We start from the raw sequence: 21,819 nt of genomic DNA on the forward strand, positions 1-21,819 counted from the left end.
TTTCATTTTATTCATTTATAAAATGGAGATTAAAAATGCTTACTTCAAACAGTGGAATACATTAATTAAGAGTTTGCCCCAAGGCTGTGATAGATAATAGGGGCATTGCTAGAAGGCAATAGTTGAGTTTTCCTCACATTTCACATTCAAGAAACATTAAATATAAATAACTGATTCAGTTCTTTTTTAGATAAGGATGTTAACAATGCATCCATTCTGGTGTGATAATCTGTTTTAGTTATGCTATTTTTAGAGAGTCATTGTATCTTTAATTATGTTATATATGTTTGTCTCTGTGTAGGCATATGTGAGTGTGTGAGGCCTCTGCACTGGGAAACATGGCACTGGATGCCCTGGCGCTGGCATTCCAGGTGGTTGTAAGTCATGGGATATGGGTGTTGGGAACCAAACTTTGGCCCTCCCCAAGAATAGTATGTGCTCTTAACCACTGAGCTATCTCTGCAGCCCCTCATTTCTAACTTTGAACTGATAGGCTACTTTATGTAAAATCCTATCCTAAACACTCTTCTACCTCTTAGTATTGTGAATACATAGCTAACTATTTTATAAGTTCAGTGGTTGATTCACACAGTTTCATAGGTATTTTGTTTCTTATACTTCTTATACTTTTTTCCTTACGTATTGCAAAATGGATCCAATAATTCTCAAATCTTAGGCAACTGTGTATGTGAAGGAAGATATTAAAAGGAGTATCTGTAATTTACATGGAAAATAAAATGATTTTTTAATCGACATATACTGAATGCTAAGGGAGACAATGTTTGCATTGTTGCATCTGAATCATGACCTCCGGAAGTCCTCACATTTGAAAATCTACCCTCTTGTTCTTTAGCTGTATTCTGCAAGTGTGTACTGAATGCTTTTACAGAGAAAGGACAGACTCAACCCAGTCCTTTATTCTTGTCACCCAAGTGGCTACTTCAACCCTTTAGGGTTTCAAAGTTTTTATCCAATTAGAACTGATGTCCACTGGGGTAGAAGCCAGGGGAAAGATCAAAACCAAGGCAGTCACAAAAGGCACGGATTGCTGGGTATCAGGAAATTGGAGAAGACAATGACTGAGCCTCTTTCCCCCAAAGGAAGCGGTAGAGAGGAGCTGATGTGGTAGGGGTTAAAAAGGAGCAACAGAGGAGAGAAGGTCAGCCTTGAGCACTTTGTCTCATGATTTGGTAAAAATCCAAACATTTTAAGAACGCTTCTACAGTTACTACACTATTCTGAAATCTAGGAAAAGAAATGATTGACCTTTAGCTTATGAAAAGCATTGGGAGGAAGCAAGCATTTTCAAATTAGTAATAGCATATCATACTCAATGCCTAGGAACATAAATCTTTAAAGTCCCCAATGGGTAAGAACAAATAGCAGGCCAAGCCCAGATGAAGCACTTAGGCCGGTTATAATTTGTTTTAAACCTGGCTCTTGTTTCTACTACGCAACTCGAGGCAAATTATATAATGTTTTCTCATTTGGGATGAAAGGACATTAATACACTTCTCACACACAATTTAGAATGGTTAAATGACAATCCCGACCTAGAATAATGTAGCACAGTGGATTCCTTAGAATTGCTGTAGGAAGCAGTACACTGTTTCTGAGGGTAGTTTGTAGTTACTGTTTGCAGTGTTGTTAGTGATGTTTGCTTAACCAACTTCATGTGTTTGCTTTTAGAGTAGACAATGACTGTATTTTGACCTTGGGGTGTCAAGGAGGCCACAGTAGCAAGCAGGTTTCTCTTTTGGCACAGAAATGAGATTAACTACACAGTCATATGTCTAACACATCATTTTGCAATTAACAATGAATGGCAAACCTGTTTGTTTATATGGCTAATTAACCGAGTGACCAGTTTTCAGAGACGTATTACATACAGAGTTTAATCAAATGAAGGTTGGATTGATGGCAAACAGCTGTGAGTTTGGCATAATAAAATGTCCTTCTTGAAGTAACACCTGTTAAAAGGACAACTTAACACGCCATGGTGATGCGTTTTGGAATTTCTAAATTGTTTCTCTTGAAAATTACCCACTCTTGGTGAATGTTGGTCACCTATGTTTCTAAAATCTGCATTTGTTTGTTGAAATGATTTCAGATTTAAAGACTCAAAATGTCCTTCCCACAGAGAGAAGAGTTAATGTTTGGCAAGGAGCCTAAAATCTAGACGAGAAGACAAGCAAACTTGGAATTCTAAAGTTCTCAGTAAGAGTTAAGTGAGAAAAGCTGGTTGCTCCCATCCCCACCAGACACCCTGGCTGTGATACCTTGCAATTAAATCAGTAAAAGTTCTCAGTTGTCTGAATATTGGTCATTCATTGCTTAATCATAGTTTTAAAACCTGTCAGTCTAGACACAGCACAAATGCTTAGTATTCATTCAACCCACAAGTAAATCTCCCGTATTATAACAACAAAGCAAACTAAAGAAGGCTTTATTATTTACGTAGAAAACAAGATGTCCTTATTACTTATCTAAACTCATACCTATACAAGAGGATACTTAAACAATCTAGACCTTAGATGCATGCTAGCATGTGTTTTGGACTATCACTCTGTATCCACACCCAGCTGCTCTCCCAGGTGTTCTCTGTGCTTTGAACTTTCATCAGATTAGGTTTCCGGTCCTTTCTCTGCCTCTGGTTTAATAAGTGGGTTCTGGTCTGGAGGTCTGAGGCTTCAAGTTCCTAGGCTTCTGTTTTTTCTCTCACTGTCCTTCTGAATTAATTACCTCTCTGCATTGTTCCACAGTACTTTGATGAGGAACACAGATGACATGCCCAATAGAGTAAGCACAAAGTATTCTGCAGAAATGAGGGTCCAGTTTATATGCCCAAGGAAGATTCCCTTGTTCAAGAATCAGGACATGTATCCCTGCAGATTTGTAGAGAAGTGGCCACTATAAATGATTACAGATGGCCACCATTCTTCTTTTTCTGCTTTGTCCCATTTCTCCCAGAAAGCCACTACAGGACCTTGAACACCTTAGGGAACACACAGGGATGAAGCATGCCCCCTAAGAGGCTCAGTAGGTCTTATACTACTGTCTTGCTCCACCATATTGGTGGCAAGTTTCTAAACAACTGCTATCACTGTCTTGGAACCTGAATGAACTAGGGGGCAGCAGTCAGAGGTTGCTGGCTGGATCTGAGCTGTTCTGGTTATCTTATTAGGGAAGAGAGTGTTGGTGAAGTACAGGAGGAGGGGTTTTTCTTTCTAGCTTGAGAAGATGCAGTGGTGAGTGAGATGCAAGGTGGTGAGAAGAAACCATGCAGAAGTGCAACATGAATAATAGAACTCCTCAAACTCCTGAGGTTCCCAAACACAAAATATAAGGAAAAGAACACCAGGGAATGGTCACAACTTGGCGTATGTGGTCTGTCCATACAGTATGGTTTGGTCAGAGAGCTGTGCTGGCAAAGGGGGTTCACATTAGTTAGAGTAGCAGCAATTGCTTTGTTTCAAATTACCCTCTGGTTCTTTCTACATGGACAGAATGTTCTCTCCCATCATGAAACAAATTTGGCTCCGGTTTGATGACAATTTTCCTCATTGTCCGTGTCCCCGAGGAGAGATGCACTTCCAGGCGGCCCTTGTTGAGGAATATGGCATAATAAGCCTGCAGCAAAACAGAAAAGGTATTGAAGACCAAACAGGCATTGTATATGTCATTGTTTATGTGGCTTAGCTGTGATGATGCTATTCTGATATCTGCTCTAACATTCGGTCTTACTTTGCACAGGTCCTCTTACTGAACCTTTAACTGAGCTGGCATCCGTTAAGCCCCCAGCAACAATCCTGCTTCTGGCTCCCATAGTTCTGGGTTATAGGTTCTCATACTGCCACATCTGGAAATTCACGTACATCCTAGGGATTTGAACTCAGGTCTTCTGCAGGGGTCCTTACCCATTAACCTACCCCCGAGCCTCTCAATATCTACTTAAATAGAGTTAATGAGAAGGCAGGAATGTGGTTTTTAAATCCATTACCATTTTCCCATTACCATATAAAGGGGTAGGTGGATATACTAATATCAGTTCTTTGACAAGTTTCTAATGTTCAACATAATAACTCTGCTTATCCCTGTCCTCTAACTTACAGGAAACAAAGGGTGTCAATAAACTCATTCTCCTTTACACTCATGAGTGGGCGACAAGTTTCTAGAAATTTGGTTTGACTCAATCTCATGGCATTTAAGTGCTCAGACATTAATTTGTCTCCAAGCTGGTGGAATAGCTCACTGCCACAGACATATAACTTGTCTCCCACAGTTTGAAAAAAGGAAGGCAATTTTCCATCTACAAGCATCCCTGCTTTCTTCTTGTCACTGTTACCATAGCAACCAGTACAGTTTTTATACCGGATTATGAACTCCTGGGAGCTTGGGTGCAATCCTTGTATCCAGTGCTGCTGTTATATACTCTCTCATTCCTATGTAGTCCTGGGACATCTTGACTATTCTGTTCTCTATGAGTGAATAAGATCTTTTCCATCAGTAATATATCCCTTCACTAATTCACAAGATTATCTATGTAGCTATGTGCCCAGGACACATTATGCTCAGGATTACCCCTCACCATCCCACTAGCTACCTACTTCAAAAATTATTTTAGTTAATTGTTTGATATCACAAACATATGTAAGGCAACACAGTCACAAATAACATTTTGTGAATGCCAACTGTTAGCTTTCACAAATAAAATATATTCATTTACGCAACACTGAGTCACAACAAACTTGAACAATTTAAACACTGTTTTCTTTTGAAGATAAAGCTATTACATGATTTTTAAAAGCTAGACATTTATTATTATTAAACATTTGGGACATTACGTTTTTATCTTTAATGGATTTGTATTTCAGAATTACTTATATTTTTGTTAATTGTCTTAACAGAAACACATTCTCTTTTAAGAATTTACCTGAAAATTGGCGACAACCCATTTCTTTAGTGCTAAGACATTTGTAGCTGATAGGAATTTAATTATTGGTAATGACCAAGGTGACAAATGTCCTATGCTGAAAGTTAAGAATGTTTGGTTTTGTCTTCAATCTCAATATAATCCAAGTATCAATTGCAAAAGTGAGAAAAGATTTTTAGTTTACAGGATTAGAAGATGGAGGATTTGGTAGCACTCCTTTTTATATCTATTCAATGGTAAGTTCAATATTACTTTTCTTCCTCCATATATCAAGAAAAAGTTAAAAGACTTAAAAATTTTATATATACATATATGTATATATGTGTGTGTGTGTTCCTGCACGTGTGTGCACTCACATGTGTGCACTTGTGTATGAGTATGTATATATGAGTTCAGGTGCCTGTCTGATGTCATCAGAACCTCTGAAGTAGGAGTTACAAATGGTTGGGAACCATCACTGGGCTCCTCTGCAAGAACTCAAGCCATCTCTCCAGCCCTTTGAGAATGTTTCATCCTGACTGACCTGGTCGATATGATGCATTTATGTAAATGCTGAAGACATATTTGTGTGCTAGTCAAGTCTGTGGTAATCTGCCATGCAATTTAAGAACTTAGCATTATATATTCCATGAGCTTCTTCTTGATACCCCTTTTCTACTCCCCCACCTCAGAGGTGTCACTAATATAGGATGTATTATGCCAGGATTTTAAAAGTTATTTTTGAGGATTCACATATGTATCTGTAAATAATATACGCAAGTGGTTCTTCTGACATACACCTAGACAAGTGACTTAATTGTGTCTCTGTTGCTACTTTGTCCTCATTCATCCAATTCATCCCTGTTGTCTTGTTTGTTACATTGTAATTCATCCCTTGCTACTACTACTTTCTACACCATTAAACCAAAATACTAGTTTACTGCTCTTTTCTCCAGCTGATGAACATTTGGGCACTTTTTAACTTACCTGCTATAAATAAGAACTGTTCTGTGGGGGCATGTTTGTACCTGTCTCATTGCGTTCCCATGCCAGTGTTTGGATCTGTACACCATTGCTGCCTTGTAGAGTACACATGTCATCTTATAGAAGGGAACCAATCCAGTCACCAGAGCAACTGTATCACTTTCCTATGTCCACCTTTAACAAAGCCTTGCCAGCACTTGGCATTATTGTATTTCATATTATTCTATCATTCCAGTGGATATAGAATCTTGTGTGGATTGAAAATGCATTCCTCTGTTATTTCAACATTGAATGTTTTAACAATAATTTTGCATTCATCATGCTATTTTGTGAAATGTCTGATCAGATCTGTTTATTACTGCATGTGTTTCAGTTGCATCTTGGTTTCTACGAGGCTTTTTCACATTGTGGTTACTAGGTGTTTTGAAGGTTATATAAACAATGTCTTTTCAAGCAGATGCTTATATTTTGTGCTTTTTGATGAATACAGAGGTTCAATATTATGTGGCTATACTTACACTCTTGTTTTGTTTACTAAATCTCTTCCAAGAGATCAAAACTATCTGTCTATCTGTCTATCTATCTGTTTATCTATCTATCTATCATTTATAATATAATAGAGGGGAAAGACAGCATTTTTTTTAAATAAGATATCTTCTTTATTTACATTTCAAATGTTATCTCTTTTTCTGGTTTCCCCTCAAAAACCTACCCCTCCCCCTCTCCCCCGCTCACCAACCCACTCACAGTCACTTCCCAGTCCAGGCATTCCCCTAAACTGGGGAATCGAGCCTTCTCAGGAACAAGGACCTCTCCTCCCAATGATGACCAACAAGGCCATCCTCTGCTACTTATGCAGCTGAAAACATGGATCCCTCCATGTGTACTCTTTGGTTGGTGGTTTAGTCCCTGGGTGCTCTGGGGGTACTGGTTGGTTCATATTGTTGTTCCTCCTTTGGGGCTGCAAAACCCTTCAGCTCCTTCAGTCCTTTCTCTAGCTCTTTCATTGGGGATCCTGTGCTCAGTCAAATGTTTGGCTTAGAGCATCCACCTCTATATTTGTCAGGTACTGGCAGAGCCTCTTAGGAGATAGCTACATCAGGCTCCTGTAAGCAAGTAATTGTTGGCATCCACAATAGTGTCTGGGTTTGGTAACTCTATATGGGATGGATCCCCCGTAGGGCAGTCTCTGGATGGTCTTTCCTTCAGCCTCTACTCCACACTTTGTCTATGTATCTCCTCCCATGTTTATTTGGTTCCCACTTCTAAGAAGGACCAAAGTATCTGTACTTTGGTCTTCCTTCTTCTTGAACTTCATTTGGTCTGTAAATTGTATTTTGGGTATTCCAAGCTTCTGGGCTAATATCTACTTGTCAGTGAGTACATACCATGAGTATTCTTTTGTGACTGGGTTATCTCACTCAGGATGATATTTTCTAGATACACCCAGTTGCCTAAGAATTTCATGAAGTCATTGTTTTTAATAGCTGAGTCTTACTCCATTGTGTAAATGTACCACATTTTCTGTATCCATTCCTGTTGAGGGGCATCTGTGTTCTTTCCAGCATCTGGCTATTATAAATAAAACTGCTATGAATGTAGTGGATCATGCGTCCTCATTACATGTCTTGGAGAATCTTCTGGGTATATGCCCAGGAGTGGTAGAGCTAGGCCCTCTGGTAGTACTATGTCCAATATTTGAGGAATTGCCAAACTGATTTCCATTTCTGCATTTCTCTGATGATTAAGGGTGTTGAACATTTCTTTAGGTGCTTCTCAGCCATTTGGTATTTCTCAGTTGAGAATTCTTTGTTTAGCTCTGTACTTCATTTTTAGTAGGGTTATTTGGTTCTCTGGAGTCTAACTTCTTCAGTTCTTTGTATATATTGAATATTAGCCCTCTATTGGATGTAGGGTTGGTAAAGATCTTTCCCCAGTTTGTTAGTTGCCATTTTGTCCTATTGACAGTGTCCTTTGCTTTACAGAAGTTTTGTAATTTTATGAGGTCCCATTTGATCATTCTTGATCTTAGAGCATAAGCTATTCATGTTCTGTTCAGGAAAATTTCCCCTGTTCCCATGTGCTCGAGGCTCTTCCCCACTTTCTCTTCTGTTAGTTTCAGTGTATCTGGTTTTATGTGGAGGTCCTTGATGCACTTGGACTTGAGCTTTGTACAGGGAGATAAGAATGGACCGATTTGCATTCTTCTGCATGCTAACTGCCAGTTGAACCAGCACCATTCGTTGAAAATGCTGTCACAAACAATATAAAGTACCTTGGCGTGACTCTAATTAAAGAAGTGAAAGATCTGTATGACAAAAACTTCAAGTCTCTGAAGAAAAAAATCGAAGAAGACCTCAGAAGATGGAAAGATCTCCCATGCTTGTGGATTGGCAGGATTAATATAGTAAAAATAGCCATTTTGCCAAAAGCAGTCTAGAGATTCAATGCAACCTCCATCAAAATTACCACTCAATTCTTCATAGAGTTAGAAAGAGCAATTCTCAAATTCATGTAGAGTAACAAAAAACTTAGGATAGTGAAAACTATTCTCAACAATAAAAGAACTTCTGGGGGAATCAGCATCCTAGACATCAAGCTGTACAACAGAGCAATAATGATAAAAACTGCATGATATTGGTACAGGAACAGGCAGGTGGACCAATGGAATAGAATTGAAGACCCAGAAATGAACCCACACACCTATGGCCACTTGATTTTTGACAAAGGAGCTAAAACCATCCAGCCAAGGTACTTTATATTGTTTGTGACTATTGTGAAAGGTCTCATTTCTCTAATTTCTTTCTCAGAGCTTTTATCCTTAGAGTATAGAAAGGCTACTGATTTGTTTGAGTTAATTTTATATCTGTCCACTTTGCTGAAGTTGTTTATCAAGTGTAGGAGTTCTCTGGTGGAGTTTTTGGGGTCACTTAACTATATTATCATATCATCTGAAAATAGTGATATTTTGACTTCTTCCTTTCCAATTTGTATCCCTTTGACTTCCTTTTGTTGTCTAATTACTCTAGCTACAACATCAAGTACTATATTGAATAGATAGGGGGAGAGAGGTCAGCCTTGTCTAGTCCCTGATTTTAGTAGGATTGCTTCAAGTTTCTCTCCATTTAGTTTAATGTTGGCTGCTGGTTTGCTGTATATNGCTTTTGGTATGGGCCTTGAATTCCTGACCTTTCCAAGACTTTTAACATGAAGGGATGATGAATTTTGTCAAATACTTTTTCAGCATCTAATGAAATAATCCTGTGTTTTTTTCTTTGAGTTTATGTAGTAGATACATTGATGGATTTCTGTATACTGAACCATCCCTGCATCTCAGGGATGAAGCTTACTTGATTGTGGTGAATGATCATTTTGATGTGTTCTTGTATTCACTTGGCAAGAATTGTGTTGAATTATTTTTGCATTGACTATGGTCTTTTTAAGTAGGATATGATGATTTTTTTTTTTAATTTTCCTTTCACATTTTTTCTTTCTATAGAGCACTGGATGTACTGACAGTCATTCTGTAGACCAGGTTAACTCTAAACTCAGACAGATATGCCTGCTTCTGCCTCCTGAATACAAGAATCAAAGGAGTGTGCCACCATGCTGGACTATTTTCTTCTAAAATTTTAAACTTACACTTACTTCCATATTTTTAATTTTCTGAAAACTTATTTTTGATACAAAGTAGAAATTGCTCCATTATTTCCTGTATAGAAACCAATGGCTCTGTAATTATTGTTTTCTTAATGATCTGGGCTGCCACCTTGTGGACAGCTTTAGGGGCTGCTTCTAAAAATTAGGCAAGGACTTGTCACTGGGCTCAAGGAAGTTGGGTCAGATAAGAATATTCACATTTGGGCTGATACAAAGCTCAAGGAAATCTCAGTCTAGGAATGTGTGGCATTCCTTTTATCTTGGTCATCCTGGCAAGCCCCTAGGAACAGTGACCAGGGGGCTTGGTTTATTGCCTTGTTTGATCTCTATTGATTACCTTGTTTGATTACTTTGTCTTTGATGTAAGAACTGATCCTATTCTCAGAAAGTATCAAGAATGGTATAAAAGCTGGCTGGGGAAAAGTACATCTGCTTTAGCCTCAGTACTGGCTGGAGTTATGTCATAGTGTTGTCTAATTGTCTTTTCTTTTCAGTCTTCACTCCCTCCCTTGAGACCCTGTTGACTGACTAAGCTGGCTTGGTCACCACCTTTTGGCCCTATTCTGTATCACTAGGACAGAATTTCTCAGGAATGAGCATATTACCACAGTTTAAATCTCTAGTTTAAAAGGAGCTAACATCTGATACAGCAGCCATACCATCATATTCTTCTATTTCAAGAATTTTGGTGGATTTTAATTTTGAATATAAATTTAAAACAATCTAACATGCTATACTTGGCAAGAAAGACAAGATGATACACTTACTGAAATTAAATCTGTACATCATATTAGGAAGAATTGACATATTTTTAATAATGAGTTTTTCTTTGTTAAAAAGATGAATATGGGGGCTGAAGAGAGAGATGGCTCAGCGGTTACGAGCACTGACTGCTCTTCTGAAGGTCCTGAGTTCAAATTCCAGCAACCACATAGTGGTTCACAACTAGATCTGATGCCCTCTTTTGGAGTGTCTGAAGACAGCTACAATGTATTTACATATAATAAATAAATAAAAATCTTAAAAAGAATAGTTAAAAAAGATGAATATGTGCATTCATTGAGGAGGACTTTAATGGCTTTTAATAACACTTTACAGTTTTTCTATCAATATCCAACTTGTTGTGTTTAGTTTTACAACATACAGTTTCTTTTGCTATCTAGCTACGTGTTTTTGGTGTTGTTGCTGCAGCAGCCGCAGAGAAATTGATGCATATGAAATCACCATCCTTTCTTAGGTCTTATTTTATAGCATGTCACACTTCTATGAAGCTCTTCTATCAGGACCAGTGGCCATCAGCTTTTCATAGATAGAATGATTCTTCCTCTTAGCTTACTATGTGTTTGGTTTTTTTTTTTAATCATGAATATTGTTAAATCTCACCTAATGTTTTTCTTCAATCTCTTGATGGTTGTATGATTTTTAATTTTAAAATATTAGATTATAATTTCATTAAATATATATATATACATACACATTTTGTGAATGTATGTGTGAATGTGCATGGGGCACTTGGGGCCATGCATGGTACAAGGTAGAAATGTTAGTGTGAGAGGAATACTTGTGGGAGCCCATTCTACTTTCACCATGTAGGTCCTAGGGATCAAACTCAGTCAATACATCAGCCTGCAAAGACCTTACCCTACCAGACTAGCTCAATCGCCTCTAGAACTGCATTCTTGAGATTCGCATGGTTATACAGTGTTTGTTCCTCTTGATTAATCTTTATTGTAGGGACAATTGTGTTTTAGAGAAAGAAATGAAAACTTTATTAACTACTAATGGATATCCAATATTAAAATCTTACAACTTAAAAGGTCTCCAATCAAGACCTGGGAGATAACTCAGCTGGTAATGTACTTGCTTTGCAAGCATCAGGAGAACTTCAGTTCAATTCCAGAATCCATGTTTTCAAAAAAAAAAAAAATCCAGGTGTACTGGGACATGTCTGTAATTCTAGCACTGAGGCAATGGATATAAGCAGATTTATAGGGCATGCTGGCCAGACAGCTTAGCCTAGTTGGTGAGATCTAGACCAGCATGAGACTGTGTTTCAAAAATAAAGATTGACAACTGCTGCACTTTGACCTTCACACTTAGACAAAATTATGCAAATGACATACACCTGTTCACAAACATACACATATCATTCTCTACAAACACATATACATATACTGACATCTAATAAAAAATGACACCATCTCATTTGTAAAGGTGTTTCCATATTCAAAGTTGTATTTGTAAAGCCATTTGTTTATTCATCTGACCATACCTTACTTGGTAACAGCTTCTCGCTGAGAATAATCAGTCCCCAGTCAACCAAGATGATAGCCAAAATAAATGATTCAAGGCTAAACTATAAAACCAATTAAATGGTGCTATTTGAGGTACACATTTCACCAACTGAGACTCTCCCTACCGTCTAAAGGTGCTGTTTAAAAGTGAGGGGGAAATGTCTTAGGACTGGGCTGTGAAGGTACCTGTGTGGTTTGTCTCCGTTTTCTCCTGGGTGGTGTGAGTGTTCCTCCACTTCCTAAGAGAATGATCCCAGACTCGTTCCTGGTACTAAAGGACAGATTGATTTCTGTTCCAACATCAAGAGACACAGCGGCAAGCTCCACAAAACCAGGCTTGGGGAAACTAACTGTATAAACATTCTGTTGGGAAAAAAAAAAAGAGAAGGGATTGTTAGAAATGAGGGGCTAAATTCTCCATACCACCCCCTTCCTCAGAAAATTCAACAAGATTACAAAAGTAATATAATTTTAGGGAGCATGAAAATCTATAGTCTCTTTGAAAGCTTAAGAACAGCTGAAGTTAAAGAAATATTGTTTCAAACAGTGAATCTTTGGAACAGTTCAGTTTAAAATTTAAAAAATTATGGCCTCTGTTTTAATTATAGAGCTATTTACATCAACTGTGGAAGATTATTGGTAGGTGAAATTTTCTTTTGGTTTAAATCTATCTTGCTGTCTTTCTTAAATCTCTTGACTATGTAGTAACAATGTTTTTTTTATGTTTAAAAGATGCTTATGTGTGTGTATGTGTGTGTGTGTGTGTGTGTGAGAGAGAGAGAGAGAGAGAGAGAGAGAGAGAGAGAGAGAGAGGGAGGGAGAGAGAGAAGGAGAGGGAGGGAGGGAGGAAGGAAGGAAGGGAGGGAGGGAGAGAGAGAGAGATAGATAGATCATGGCTTATATCTACATTCTTCATTATGAAGAACCCATGGAAAAATGTTCATTCATATCAGGAGTACAAAAATATTCTTTACAATAATTTCTAGAGATACAACCTAATTATTAAAAATAAATAAGCCAAATATTTCATGTCTGCTTTTTTTCAAAATAAAAATAATACCATGTTTTTGTTGTACACAGAGGAGAAAGTTACCTACTTCCCAAAGCCATGAAGAAGCATGTAGCCTTACACAGATCTCATCTGTTCATAAATGTTACCTTTCACAACCTTGCCCTCCTCTTCCTCCCTTCTATCCTTTTATATTTAGACTGAGTCATCTCTTTTACATAGGTTGTATTTAAATCTAAGTTGTGTGTGTGTGTGTGGGTGGGTTGTGCATGTGAATGCAATGACCATATAGGTCAGAAGAGGACTCTAGATGTACCTTGCAGTGGAGTTACAGGAAGTTGTGAGTTATCTTCTGTGGTAACCACAGGTAATTCCTCTTCAAGAGTAGAACAGACCTTTAACTCCTGATCTATCTCCCTGGTCCTGCAACATCTCATTTTAATTAGAGAATTTTTCTGCCAGTAAAGATTTTTTTATCATCACTTGTAATATCTGGAGGAGTTCTACATTCTAAAAGTGTTGGTGTTTATTTCAGAAAGACCATGTCATTGGACATTTCAGTGACCTAAAATACTCATTTTTATAAGTCTCAGGTTTTTGTTTTTGTTTGTAGTAAAAGCATAAAATCCTTTCGCGTGGGCTATCCCAGCTCCCTTCCACTGATAGGGTTCCAAGCTCAGCTAAATGGCACAGAAGTAGGTAAAAAGGAGTTGATAAAATCTACTTTCTATTCTGATTTTCTAATTTCTCAGTTTTAGATGGTTCAGACAAGACCACTGCATAGACTTTGCAATATATATTAAATTTCTGTCTCCTATTTTAGCCATAAGTTCTCAATTCTGGAATGCCTTTATATAGACATGGGTGTTGTGCACACAGCCTGTCAAGTTCATTGCTCTGGACAGACTTCTACTGTAGTGATATATCTTTTGACTGCAGATAAGAGGTAGACATAGAAGACATAAAGTCTCAGAATTTTTTTCCTCAAGATGACAGTATGGACCATTTGAGTTTTAGATCCTTCTGTATTTCCTCCTTTCTCATGAAGTTTGGCCTGGAAGTCTGTGGCCATTTCACACAAAGTCTGTAGCTGCTATGAAGACCCAGACAGGTCTGTTCCAATCTTAAAATCCCACTGCTCAGTGATCAAATCTACTGGTTTTTTTTTCATTTTCTTTTCTTTTTTGTTTTATTTTGTTTTGTTTGTTTGTTTGTTTTGAGACAGGGTTTCTCTGTGTAGCCCTGGCTGTTCTGGAACTCACATTGTAGACCAGGCTGGACTTGAACTTAGAAATCCACCAGCCTCTGCCTCCCAAGTGCTGGAATTAAAGGTGCGCGCCACCACCACCCAGCTAGAAGGCAAATCTACTTTTTCTGGTTACTGTCCTTTCTTCTGGAGTGACTCATAATGACCTACACTGGAGGAATATACCAAAAGGAGCAGTTTTATCATAGTAGGTGAACCAAAAAAAAATATATATATATATTTTTAGTAGGGTCAACATTTTCTTATTTTAAAATCTCATCAATATAAACTTTCCATAAAGTTCTTGCTAGTATTTTCTGGTCACCTTTAGTTTTACCATAGATATTTTTAGAGATAAAAGTGATGCTCTGTGTGTTTTCTCATACCGATTGGCCAGAATTGAAGAGTCACTACTGAATAGCCATCACTAGGCTGTGTTAGCAACAAAGAAGTTTCTGAGATTCAGGAAATTTTGCACCTATCCCACGGGTCTTTGCAGAGTTGAATGAGATGCAACTTCCAAGCTGTGGGAAAGATGCCACACACTGGTGGGAGAGTGGGTGATGATACCCACTGTTTGTGTGAACTACTAATACATCCTCGGAAAACAGATAATCAAGAGCTGTATCACATGGAAAGAGGAAATGGATTTAAGAAAGATGACGAAACTGAGAAATAGTATTATTGGAAAGGGAGAGAGACCCAAACGGAAGTGCTAGTTGTACTAAAGTTACTTGCTTTACATTTAAGTAGTATATGATTTGGAAAGTGGCACATAATTTTGGCTCTTCATAATACATTGGTAGAATGCTTCTGTTTTACTCTCTCGTATCTGCATGGCTAAGAAAGGAACAGTATAAGTCTAAACACATTAACAAGGGAACAGTTCTAGCAAAAGCACATGTCATGTTAAGTAAATGAAGTATGATATAAATATGTTACAGAACCTTTAGAAACAGACCAACCTCCAGTGAACAGCCTTTGGTCACACCAACGTAATCAGGGCTGCTGAGTATATTGTAAGGTGTTCTTGAAATTTCAATATCTTTGAGGCAGCCTGAGTATTTCTTCACATTGACTTCTGGCCTATTGAGTGGTCAAATGGAGAACAAAAGCAATTCCATTAGATGGATGGCTGTGTAGACTCTGAGCCCTAGAAGGAGCCATGTAGAGCAAACACATACACACACAGGCAAAAGCATGTCTATCAAGGTGCACACGCATACACGTGCACTCAGCAAGCCCTGGTTGCTGATATGTGATTGAGAGCAAGTTGACATCACTCTTCACCAAGAATTCTGGTACTGTTCTTCTCTCTAAGAGAAACTTCCCTCATGGAATTTCAGTATGCAGCCCAGAAATCAACTCACTTATTAATGCTTCACAAGCATAATGAAATAAGTGCTTCTTGCTTCTCGTTTCCACCAAAGAGCAGATGATTGCGTGGGTGAAATAATTCAATTATTTACAAAAAGCTCTTAAAAGTCTTGTTTGAAATTTAGGAAGAATATTTGGAAATGTTTGTTTGAAATCTTCCTGAAGCTCTAGAGGGTGTTTTGTGTTTATGTGTGTGTGCGCACGTGTGCACACACACACACATACACGTGCACATGGGGATCTGTTTGCATATGTGAGTATGTGAGAGTGTACATATGTATGTACATGTGCATATGTGTGAGTGTGTGAGAAAGTATGTGTATGTAAATGTGTGTATATATATATGTGTGCCATTACAATATAAGGCAACCTAATACATAATAGTTCTTTTTAATATGGTTAATATCTTCTCCACTCAAACTACACTTGAATGCTTGCTTTCTGCTCACTACATTCAAAGACACAGCAAGCATGCCAAAAATTATGTCAGTTAGAAATTAATTCCTTGCCTTAAACTCTAAAATGTTGCTCAGATTATTTGATATTGACCAAGTGATCTGATTTATCTAGGACTCCATCTTTGTATGTATAAGTAGACATAATGACAGTAGTGTCTGTGAGCAAAGTCTGGATACACTGCTGAGCACAGGACATCTAGATGTGCAGTTGACACTTACAGACAGGATGTGAATGGCTATGACATTGCTCAAGTCTATGACAGCAGAACTCTGTGGTGATAGACATGTTCTGCTCTATACTGTCCAGTTCACAGTTTACTAGTTCCCAGACATATGTGGCTATTGGGACTTGCAATGTATTCCGTGCAAAGGAGAAGCCGAGTATTGTTGATAGTGTGTATTTTAAAGTTAAATGCCCTCAGTAGTTAGTAGCTACTACATTGAACTGTTGTCGAAATATAAGGGTAAAAATTGTAATTTTTCATTATGTATTGTTAATGAGCATCTGGAAAGTGTCCAATCGACACCAATATTGTACTTGATAGGATAATGATTAATTCTCCTCTCTGTATCCCTTGATGCCAATTTTCTTGTTTTCATCTTTATAAAAAGCACATGTCATAAGGGAAAACAGGTGGGAGAGCAAATTAGAGCCTGGCACCTATACCAGGTGATTTATTTCTTGTCAAGTATTTGTTCTGTTCTCCACGTCCACCCCAGTTTTCCTGGAGCTTCTTTATTTCCTTTGATCACCATCGCTGGTTCCCAAGGTCTTCTCCTTCCATCCCTTCAGTCAGTAATTATGAAGAACATGGGCAGCTGGTGGGAAGGGTACTTGCTTATCATCATGGAAAAACAAAAAGGATGGTGGACTTCATTTCCTGTGCTCACTTGCCTCTGAATTGTCTATTAAAGGAGAGAAGATCTATGGCAATTTCAGGGGGGAAGGAAATATCGTCAATAAAATAAATTGCACCAAATTTATTGTTCCATGGAAATACTAAGATCCTTTTTGAAATGTAATGGTTTGGCAAAGTGAACACTGGGAAAGCCCCAGGAGACATGGTCCAGCCGTTTGCTTCCTACGGTCTCTTTATTGAGGTTCACCACTCATTCACAAACACTACAAGGCTACCCAGTGGTAACCTGAAGTTTTATTTATCGGTATGTATATCCACTGAATGTCCACTCTTTGCGTTTTACCCGTCTCTGCAAACAGGGCATGATTAGTGTCAGAATGATGTAATGAAAAAAATGACTTATTATTTTCCCTACATTTTCTAGTGTTTTCTAGTTTCAATATTAAAATGTGGTCTCTGCTTCAAACATTTCCTGGATCATTTTGGCTTCATTATCTTTTGTTCAGAAATATGGCAAAATTAGGCTCTTGAAATGCCAAAACACTTTTGGCTTTGGCCAGGGTCAGCCAGCCATCTCCAGGATTTGATCAGCCACTTCCAAGGCTGGTAATTCTTACTAATACCTGCCAGCAGGGAAGAATGTCAAGGTTTCTGAATGGGTATGGAGAGACTGTCTTTAAATCTCTCCACTCTTAACTCAAATAATTACTTGAAATGTGGTATGTGCAGAGGATCTTTTCATATATCTCCATAGATAATTTTCCATATGACAATAAACAAGCAGCGTTGACAAGAGGTACAATGGCCATGTAAATGCACATTTGCAGGTCTGCAATAAGCGAGAAGGCAGTGCTAGGCATTTTGTAGCACGGGTGGCTTGCTGCGCAAAAAGCACAGTATTAAGGAGGCCAGAGTTTAAGGTTCTGCTCTGGAAGCCATCTTACTATAGCTCCGCAGAATTAGAGTATATCCTTAAGCTTGACTGAGCAGCTGCCCTTTGGGCATATCCTGCTGGCCACTGGGAGGTCCTGTGGCAGGTGTTTGCACAAGTAAGCTGTGAAATTCCCTTAGAGCTGGCGAAACAACAGACATTGTAACCCAATTGATGGTGGGCAAGCACAGGCTCTTCTGAAGTGCTGGAAAGCGTGAGGACTCCTGCAGTATGCATCATTTGCTCCTGAAATCTACAGTAGAAGCAACTACATCTGTGTTGCTGTGACTCTGCACTGCTGCTGCCCCCACAAAGCTGCATCTGCCCAGCCATGCACTTGGAGAAGGCATGCACAAATTTAAATTTTACCTTGCTTTCATACTAAGCCCAAAGGAAAAGAAAAAAAAAAAACAATTTACTTTCAATTGCATTTCCATTTAACAAAACAACAAACTTTAATAACAAATTTTGTTATAAGCTCATCTTATAGAAGGAAATATTTTAAAAAGGACAGGACACTGAATAGATAAATGTCCTCCATAGAAATAAAACCAGAAATCAAAGATTCCCCAAACTATACCTCTTACACATTTTTATTTTGGAATATAAATTTAGAGCTCTTATTTTTATTGGCATGATATATGGGAAAGTGCACCAACATGGTATTTATGAATAGCTTGTAAATATTGCCTCTCAAAACAATCAAGTTTAACAATACATATGAAAATAATTTGTGTTTAGCACATAATGTAGAGATTTTGACTGTGAAAAACAATAGATAAACGCATGACTGCTTTGCCAACCACAAATATGCATGTTAAGATGATTTTGTAATAGACGGCCATACTACAGCAGGATTATAATTTAAATTGCCGAATGGAGAAAGTAAATAAATTATGTAATTTCAGTAATAAATTATGTTTGGAAACATAATTTCTAAAAATACACCCAAGATACAAACCATTCTCAATTAATTCATGATGTATTTGTGTTTTACAAACTTACTTTCTGAAAATAAAAACCATGACTAGATTAAATGAAATATTTATAGGTAGTCTTATTTTACTACATGTAATTCATTCTGAATATAGTTAATGATTTTGTAAGATAAATCTTGGATTTAAATGAATACTGGATTTCCGGCATTTGGTATGCTACCTGGTACACAGTAGATATTTAGAAATCATGTGTTGAATGTATGTTTAGCAAAGAAACTATTAATTGATAACCACGTCACTCTTCAAGTCACTTTGATGTGCAGTGATTTTTTTATAACTTGATACTTCAGAATTATATGACTAACAAATATGGTAATATATGTATATATATATATATATAATATGTGTATGAATATGCATATATGACCTGTAGCATGAAGCTTATCAATAGACACCTATGAAAGATTGTCAATTCGACAATTAATTGCCTGGTGTATAAATAAACTCTGAGGAAAACACCCTCAGTTGATATGAAAGTGATATATAGGGAGTAAGTCTCCTCCATGATTTCCAACTATAGTATTTTAAAAATTCTCCAGATGTAGCATAGAATTTTATCACCCTAGATAAACCACCAATAAAAAGCCAAAAACCAAAAATGAAAACTTCAAAACTTGGTACTTCTCTGAGATCTTTCATTCCATCTGAAATGTGAGCTAAAGATGTCTCCCTATCCTGCAAACTACAGAGTATATGGGAAATTTCCAAGCTATGCTAGAACAGGCATGTGAATAACAAATGTCATTTAGTATTAGGTATTTCAGAAAGCTCCCCTATGCTATTATGATGCTAATGACTCACAATAACATAGATTACACTCACAGCATCCTGAACACTGACTAATTTTCAGAAGCCTGCACAATGTCAAATGCCATTCTCTCTGGTGACTGTGTGCAGAGAACAGCAATTACAAAACCCACAGTCAACTTCAGCTTCCATCTTTAATTACTTTCATAATTCTTTTCAGCAAGTGTATATAAGAGAAATAGCAATTCAAATTTATCTCTTCAACAAAGATGTCAAATTAATCCCCAGTTTCTACATCCTAGTGTTGTTCTTACATGCGACATTATTATTATTATTATTATTTGATTAGTCCTTTCTGTAGCTAAAGGTTATATGACATTGCTATTGTAATTAAACTTCACAATGCTAGTGACCATTTAATTAAAACTTTCACTTTAAGTATTCACTAGATTACCTCAAGTTTCTCAGAGTTGGCAGGCCACCAAAATATATTTTGTCATCTGCTTTCAAGTCAAGACCAAAGTTGTTTCCAGAAGATGAAGTAGCTACATTCTCCTCCTGGTTAGAATCGATGTCTACAATGGATATGTTGGCTGTAATGGAGAAAGGAATATTCTATTTAATTAGCACAAGGCTCACCACAGCTATGTTCCTGCTGACAACTGGAGATACATTGTCGACATTTCAAATAGACACTGGTGTTCTCTCAGCATGTGTATTACATATGTAACCATTTAATGTGCAACAATAGCATTAATTCAGTACATTATGGATAGATTCACACCAGAGCAGGAAAATAATGGCTTCCACACAATGAAGGCACATCAGCAGACAAAGGAGGGAAGTTTATATGGCTATCAGAGAACCACTTGATATCATTTCTTACACTAAAGAAAAAGAGTATTCTGTTACCACAACTGCCTAACTAGAAATTGGATAATTAGAACTGTTTCAACCCGTTGCTTCTACAAATTTGTGAATTTCAGCATACTCAGAATGACTGAGGTTTCTGTTCATTTGCAAAGTTTTACTTGAATAAAATCATAGCACATACAAGTAGAGAGATGTGGATAATTGGTCCCATGAGGTGCCGAGATCCATATCTACTGTAAAACATACGGTAGACCGGGAGGCTGTGTTGTGAGTGATGTACTGTCCTCATGACTTACTGCTTTTCTTAGATCTTAAAGGGTTTTCTCATGTGGAGGGGATCAGAATATAGACATAGGGAAGGGAGAAGGAGGAGTTATATCTCTCCTGAGACTGCTTTGTTTAGAAAGCAAATGGGAATTCTTTATATCATCCATTTTCTCACTCATTTCTAAAGGTCAGGCTTGGCTCCTTCTGAATTACATGCCTCCTCAGCATGTTACCTACTAGACCTAACCTTCAAGCACATTACTTGTTTTAGGCCCTTGATGGATATTGAGGCATCAGCTTATTAATCTTACAGGTTTTGCTTCTGGATCTTGGCCTGGTAGAAGATGAGAATTAGGGTGGATTTGGACATGGGCATTGGAGCCATAAGGGAATCTCTAAATAGTCACTGTTTGCAGCGTTAGTTTCTTCCATGTCCCTGGTTCAAATGCATATGGTATATGCTGGATCAATGTTGAACATATATAGTAATGCTTGGCTGCCCAGACCTTTCAGCATGCCAGTGTACTCTGTGGTGTTCCAACAGAGGGGCGCAGATGAGGCAATACTCAAATTTGTTTGAACAGAAGACCAGAGTGGACTTCTACTTCAAGGATCCATTTGCCTCTGCCTCCTGAGTGTCAGAATTAAAGGTATTCTAAATGCCCCACTAAACCTGGCAAAAGTCCAGTTTTGTAAAAAGTAAAAAAACCAAACTAGATAGTGTGAAGATTACCATAAAGGAATAGTTGTCCCATTAAGATGTATTTAACAAAACAATGTTAAAAATTTTAATTAGTTTTATACATATATTTAATTACCATTACACATATAATTAGCTTTCTATACACATACCTCTTAGATCAGATTGAAAATGAAGGAAAATTAGATTTACGGAGCTGTTTTTTAAGACTTTTATACATAGTCTATTTTTTAAATCCCTATCACAGAGAAGCTTTATATGGCTCCGTTCATGGGAACATGAAACTTGTCTCTCTGAAGACTTGGGGAATAGTTCAGTACTGTGTATGAATGGGATTCTGCTTCTGTCACCAGCAAGCTAGTGATTGGATATACTTTCCCTCTGTATCCATGAGAGGATATCTGTAGTTCTGGAAGCCATTTCAGGACCAAAGAGCATTGGCAGAACTCAAATGGAACTCAGCCCCACAGCTGATTCTGATGACTCAGCCCCACAGCTAACTC

General features: G+C 37.7%; 1 protein-coding gene across 3 annotated transcripts in view; it reads right to left on the bottom strand.

The window, feature by feature from the left end:
* The window catches only part of Lama2 (laminin subunit alpha 2), a 601,578-nt gene that overhangs the window by 21,439 nt on the left and 558,320 nt on the right, over positions 1-21,819 (bottom strand). For all 3 annotated transcript variants that reach the window (XM_021173596.2, XM_029482896.1, XM_029482895.1), the window contains 5 exons: positions 19,931-20,069; positions 18,101-18,112; positions 15,071-15,191; positions 12,037-12,213; positions 3,482-3,630 (listed from right to left, as the gene is read on the bottom strand). In XM_021173596.2, coding sequence (XP_021029255.1) covers positions 3,482-3,630; positions 12,037-12,213; positions 15,071-15,191; positions 18,101-18,112; positions 19,931-20,069 — 598 coding nt within the window. The remainder of the gene's footprint in view (positions 1-3,481; positions 3,631-12,036; positions 12,214-15,070; positions 15,192-18,100; positions 18,113-19,930; positions 20,070-21,819) is intronic.

Source organism: Mus caroli, chromosome 10, assembly GCF_900094665.2.
Source record: "Mus caroli chromosome 10, CAROLI_EIJ_v1.1, whole genome shotgun sequence".
Classification (NCBI taxonomy): domain Eukaryota; kingdom Metazoa; phylum Chordata; class Mammalia; order Rodentia; family Muridae; genus Mus; species Mus caroli.